At 37.7% G+C, this 7,072-nt stretch overlaps 1 protein-coding gene across 1 annotated transcript; it reads left to right on the top strand.

The window, feature by feature from the left end:
* The first annotated feature begins 965 nt into the window (after positions 1-965).
* On the top strand, positions 966-2,001 carry LOC118816316 (trace amine-associated receptor 1-like). The gene is made up of 2 exons (XM_036582840.1): positions 966-1,295; positions 1,368-2,001. The coding sequence occupies exons 1-2, from the start codon at positions 970-972 to the stop codon at positions 1,999-2,001; spliced, it is 960 nt and encodes a 319-aa protein (XP_036438733.1). The 5' UTR covers positions 966-969.
* The last annotated feature ends 5,071 nt before the right edge of the window (positions 2,002-7,072 follow it).

The raw sequence follows: 7,072 nt of genomic DNA on the forward strand, positions 1-7,072 counted from the left end.
CACAAATTTCCATAAACACACTCTGAAATCTTGTGGAAGGCCTTCTCAGAAGAGTGGAGGCTGCAATAGCTGCAAAAAGGAAAACTCCATAGTAATGCCCTTTGTTTTGGAATCGGATGTCCAGTAGGCTCATAAAGATGTGATGGCCAGGTGTCCACATACTTTTGGCCATACAATGTAGCTACTGTGCATGAATAACAAAACAGCATTGTGGCTGATATTACTGAATATTGCAGGTGTTACTGAAATACTTGAAATAGATGTTATCAGGCAGTGTCTACTTGCTATTCTAGTGCATTGATGTCATAATAATCACACATATTTCAGTTGTCTACATTTCCTTTCCCTTTTTCCTATTTTCTTGGCTTAGTAATATTCCCAGTGTGCAGTAATCAGAGTTTGAAAAATGTTTATGTACCACCATCAGTTTGCAGCTTGTAATCTGTCTGGGTGAACTTAGTTTAATTCATATTTGGTAACTATCACATAGACTATCAAGGGATCTGAAAAATAGGAATGATTTAGCAGAAGGGCGTTCCTGATGCAAGTCTGTCAGCCTATAAATGAAAGCTGCTCTTTATTCAGAGCTGGCTTTGCCCCCCCCTGCCCCCATACAAGCGTTGGTTATGCTGGATACTGAAGACATTAAACACAAATGAAAAGAGGAAGGAAACACTGAACATGTGCTTGTTTTTAATCCATTCTTAATTATAGCAGAGTTACATAGTATTCATATACTATTCATGCATATTAAGCTTTTCACTCTCTTAATGTGTTTCAAAAATAATTGGAAATATTTTTGGAATTATGATCGAGATTTGGAATTGTGATTTAATGTTTTCATGCTATTTAAAGTGGATCCTTTTCTGCAATGTTTAATCATTTACCGTTTTGAATAATTTGTTTTACTGAAAGCACTTCTCAAATACTTCTTAATGGCATGTTTCTTTACAGGTAGAGGAAAACAGCATGATGAGCATGAGCATTAGTCAAAATGGGAGCATAAGAAACATTTCTCTTTGTTATGAACATCATCCTAACTCCTGTCAGAAGTTAATCTATCCACTGGCCATGCGAGTTATTACATATTTTGTCATTGGTTTCATTATACTTATTACATTATTTGGAAATTTTCTGGTGATCATAGCCATAACTCATTTCAAACAGCTGCACACACCAACTAACTACCTCACTCTCTCTCTGGCTGTAGCTGACCTGCTTTTAGGAGGGGTTGTGATGCCTGCTAGCATGATACACTCTGTGGAGACTTGCTGGTATTTTGGGAGTTTATTCTGCAAAATACACAGGAGCTTTGCCATTATGCTGTGCACTGCATCTATTTTAAATCTTGCATTTATCTCTGTTGAGCGATATTATGCAGTCTGTCATCCCCTGCTGTACCACAGTAAAATGACTTCTCTTACTACTCTGTTCATGATCACTGTTGGTTGGAGTGTTTCTGTTGTTGAGGGGATTATATTTCCACAGCTAAGTGTTCTGAACATGAAAGCTTACAGTGATCTTATATGTAAGGGAACCTGTGTTTTCTTTTTAGGACCCTTGACAAGTTTATTACTTTCTGTAATCTGTTTTTACGTCCCTATCATTATCATGTTAAGCATATATCTGAAAATATACCTTGTTGCACAGAGGCAATCTCGATTAGTCCGCAATACTGTCTCTCAAGCCAATAAATCCAGAGGGCAACCTGCCATTAGTAAAGCAGAGAGAAAAGCAACTAAAACATTAGTCATTGTCATGGGAGGGTTTCTATTATTTTGGGCACCTCTTTCTATCTATAATCTCATTGCAACATTGTTTGGTTTTATTGTTCCACCACAAATGTTGGATGTGCTCTGTTGGATTGCTTATTCAAATTCAGCTCTCAATCCTATTGTATATGCATTCTTCTTTAAGTGGTTTAGAAAAGCTCTTAAAGTTATTTTATTAGGTCAAATATTCAGGAACAACTCTTCCAGAATACAGTTGTGTTCAGAGTAGCACAAAGCAATAAAACACCAGTTAAAAAAGCAATATAACATCATACAGTGTTTTGGTCCTTTGTACAACTGTTGTTATACTTCACATCTGTGTTTTCCTGCTCTATAACACCAGTTTCAGCTCTTTATTATTAGTCAAGGATGTGCATGAAAACATGCAGAACTATTTGGCTGGAGCTGGATAACTCTGCTTTACAGTATCACCTCTCCGAATTGAAGCTACAACAAGAACGTATTAAATGAATTTGTCTGTTATACAAGCCCAATACACATACAGTCGCATACAAAACTTTGATCACCCCTGGTTTTGTTGATTTTGTGAAGTGCAAACAAGTTAATACAGTATGAACTTAAAGTATAGGCTGCATTTTATGTTTTATTTTACCTTAAAATGAGCAAAGCATGTTCTCTGTAGAGGGTGCTTTTTCACTTATAAAAGTAAAGTCAAATTTTTGTATACAACTGTATGTGTTTAGCATGTGAATAATAATAACATAATAATTATTCTTTATTTATATCGTTCTTTTAATTTTAGTTACAAAATAGATAGCTTTAAACAGGAACATAATAAAACTGGAAAGAAAAACTTTACTAAACAAATAGGTTGTAATATGGATATTAAGAACATACCAAGCATGCATTCTTTATGTTCTGTGAAAATTTAGGAACTATATAAGAATATTATTTTCCACCAGCTGACCTGTGAGTGATTCTAACTGTTTGATCTAAGATTGACTCTACTGAGCAAAGTGGTTTAAATGGGCTTAAATGCGCAAGATATGCCAGAGCTTGGCTATTAAGGGCCCTAAATATCATAAGCAAGTAGTGAATGTAGATTTTACATGAAGCCAGTGTAGACAAAGTAAGATGGTAGATCAGTAGGGTAAAATCTGCACCCTTATTTTAAACAGACGTAGAGCACAACAGCAATGACAGTCTTGCTGATCTAACAGGTATAATTTGAATTGAATATTGTCACCATTTACAGTGATTGTGAGAAACGATATGACAGTGGCAGTGCAACACAGTGACATCAGTTTTGCAAGGAGAAAAGGACAAGAAACTGTGCAAAACATTACACCTCAATTCATACTTGTAAACTTGAAACCACTTACATGCCTTTGAACTGCTTTCAAGAAATCCTTTGATGAATGTCCTGCGTCTGTGTGTGTGTACATATATATAAACTTGATTCATTAGATGCATCACGATGCAGACGTGAACGATTCTGAATCGATTCACAAATGTCAAAAATTGATTTTCTAAATATTTAATTTATAACGTAATGTTGACGGAACGCAAAAGGCGGAACTTGGAAGTGCAGAAGTGCAGCGCACGGACAGTCTGTGGCGGCACATAACAAAAACACGGTCAGGAAACTTTTCCTCAAAAGAAGAGCAGTTTCTTGTAAAATGTCTCTCAGCGTTCGACTGTTTTACGAGGCTGAAGTTGCTTCTCATTCTCCAGCTTCTTGTTCAAATTTTTCCCTTCCACCTAAAATTCTGACTGAGGCGCCGAATGTAAATGCGGCACCATTTAAGGTGGAACGGGAGAATTCGAAAGAGAAGCTCACTTCAGCTTCTCAACTTTTTAGTATTTGACATTCTCTTGTTGCAGATTTAACTTGCCAGGAAACCAACTGCGCTGCTTATAAATGTGAATAATACATCGTTGCTATGTGACCTGCAGTCTGCACACCAATTCTCAGTCATTGCGAAACAGGGCTTACGCGCTATGTTGCTCATGTCCCGTCTCGAAGATATTTTACTGACACAGTGATCCCCCCACCGTCTCTACAACGAGACCAAAACCGAAGTTATAAAATCACAAAAGAAAACGGGTAGGGCGACTGTAACGTGCTGCATGGACATCCACTACCACTGGATCTTATTTCACCGTAACTGTGCATTTTATCACAGATGAGTGGCAGCAGCGTCTCATGTGCTCCAAACAGGAGCAGTGAATGAGAGCCTTCCAGTTCACTTGCCACATCACTTCCATTTGCCTTATTAATAAAAGATATTGGAAGTAAATTCATAATGGATCATTACAAATACTTTGCTTTAACATTACCAAGTCCTCACACAGAGAGAAAATAGAAATGCTGTATAGGAAAAGATGCATCGAGATGCATCGATAATCGTTTTATAATCGCATCGCAGCCTCTGAATCGTAATCGAATCGAATCGCGAGGTGCCTAGAGATTCCCACCCCCAATATATGTGTATATATATATATATATATACACACACACACACACACACACACACACATACAACCTCACTTCCAAAAAAATCAAGACGCTGTGCAAAATGTAAATAAAAACAAAATGCAATGATGTGCAAATCATTTCAATCCTATATTTAATTGAAAATAGTACAAAGACAACATATCAAATGTTGAAACTGTGAAATTTTATTGTTTTTTTGAAAAATATATGCCCATTTTAAATTTGATGCGAACAACACGTTCCAAAAAAGTTGGGACAGGGGCAGCAAAAGGCTGGTAATGTTGTGTAATGCTAAAAAAATACACATGGTGATTAATTGGCAACAGGTCAGTAACATGATTGGGTATAAAAAAAGCATCCCAGATAGGCTGAGTGTTTTAGGAGTAAAGAGGAGGAGGGGTTCACCACTCTGTGAAAGACTGCACGAGCAAATAGTGCAACAATTCAAGAATAATGTTTCTCAACATAAAATAGCAAAGAACTTTTGCTTTTCATCATCTACGGTACATAATAACATTTAAAGATTCTGAGAATCTGAAGAAATCTCTGTATGTAAGGGACAAGGCCAAAAACCAGTATTTGCTGACCGTGATCTTTGGGCCCTCAGACAGCACTGCACTAAAAACAGACATGTTTCTGTAGTGAAAATCACTACATGGGCTCAGAAACACTTCTGAAAATGACTGTCTGTGAAAACAGTTTGTCGATGCATCCACAAATGCAAGATAAAACTCTAAAACGCAAAGATGAAACCATATATAAACAGGATCCAGAAATGCTGCCACCTTCTCTGGGCTAGAGCTCATTTAAAATGGACTGAGGGGAAGTGGAAAAGTGTCCTGTGGTCCGACAAATATTGGAAATCATGGGCGCTGTGTCCTCCGGGCTGAAGACCAATCAGCTTATTATCAGTGCACAGTTCAAAAGCCAGTATTCATGATGGTGTAGGGGTGCATTAGTGCACATGGCATGGGTGACGTGCACATCTGTGACGGCACCACTAATGCTGAACGATATTAACAGATGACGTCTTTTTCAGCGAAGGCCTTGCATATTTCAGCAAGACGATGCCAAACCACATTCTGCATGTACACTATATTGCCAAAAGTATTCACTCACCCATCCAAATAATTGAATTCAGGTGTTCCAATCACTTCCATGGCCACAGGTGTATATAACCAAGCACCTAAGCATGCAGACTACTTCTACAAACATTAGTGAAAGAATGGGTCGCTCTCAGGGGCTCAGTGAACTCCAGCGTGGTACCGTGATAGGATGCCACCTGTGCAACAAGTCCAGTCGTGAAATTTCCTCGCTACTAAATATTCCACAGTAAACTCTCAGTGGTATTTTGACAAAGTGGAAGTGATGGGAAATGACAGCAACTCACCCACGAAGTGGTCGGCCACGCAAAATGACAGAGGCGCAGAGGTGCATACTGCGCAGAGGTCGCCAACTTTCTGCAGAGTCAATCACTACAGACCTCCAAACTTCATGTGGCCTTCAGATTAGCTCAAGAACAGTGCTTAGAGAGCTTCATAGAATGGGTTTCCATGGTCGAGCAGCTGCATCCAATCCTTAGTGACAAATCAGCTGTTAAAGCTGCAAACGATGGGCTGACATCATATTGAACCCTATGAATTAAGAATGGGAGGTCACTCAGGTTTATATCCGTGTGAAGGCAGACGAGCGAATATTTTTGGCAATATAGTGTATTACAACAGCATGACTTCATATTAAAAAAGTCCGGGTGCTAAGCTGGCCTGCCTGCAGTCCAGACCTGTCACCACTGATAACATTTGACGCATTATGAAATGAAAAATACGATAAAGGAGACCCTGAACTGTTGAGCAGCTGAAAGTAAATATCAATCAAGAATGGGAAAACATTTCACTTTGAAAACTACAGCAATTGGTCTCCTCAGTTCCCAAGCGCTTACAGAGTGTTGTTAAGAAGAGATAATGAAACACAGTGGTAAACATGCCCCCATCCCAACTTTTCTGAAACATGTTTTTGGCATAAAATTCAAAATGGTATATATTTTTCAAAAAACAATAAAATTTCAGTTTCAACATTTGATATTCAGCATTTTATATTGTCTTTGTAGTATTTTCCTTTAAAAATATGGTTTACATGATTTGCACATCATTGCATATATATATATATATATATATATATATATATATATATATATATATATATATATATGTATATAATTTGTAACTTACAGTCTATTTTATTTAGCTTAATTTTTAATAGCAAAATTATAGTTACGGAGAGTTTGGTTTTGGTTAGACTGATTATGATATAATTTGATTGCGCATCTGATTTACTTGGAGTTTTCAAGGGCCACATTTTCAGAGCTTCTTTTCTGTACCACGGACAAGATGACTGCAATTTAAAATATATTCAAAAGTTTAGTAGACATAGGAAAATTAGAACAGGTAAAAATGACTAATGCTGTCTTTAAGGCCCTCTTGATAAAGAATACCACACCAACTCCAGACATCATAAGGCAGTTTTTGCAAAACCTCAGATTTATCTTGATTGTTAGATTTCATTTGATCTGTTTTAAATGTTATTTCCCCTGTGTCCTTAAGTGATGCAACCCTGCTGCATGTGGACACTAAGCCAGGCTCTGATTCTCCTGCACCATCAGTCTCTGAGTCTCTGAGACCTTTGGCCTCCACGTCTTTTATTGTACCTGAACTTCACCAGTCAGAAGGTGAATATTAAAACTGTTTTCTGGCTCAGATATTGGTTTTCTCTCCAAGCCAGATTCAGCTCTGGCTCCTCACTCTTGTCCAACTTTGGGTCCTGCTATTGCCTCAAGACCTCTCAT

The sequence above is a fragment of the Colossoma macropomum genome, unplaced genomic scaffold, assembly GCF_904425465.1.
Source record: "Colossoma macropomum unplaced genomic scaffold, Colossoma_macropomum, whole genome shotgun sequence".
NCBI classification, from domain to species: Eukaryota; Metazoa; Chordata; class Actinopteri; order Characiformes; family Serrasalmidae; genus Colossoma; species Colossoma macropomum.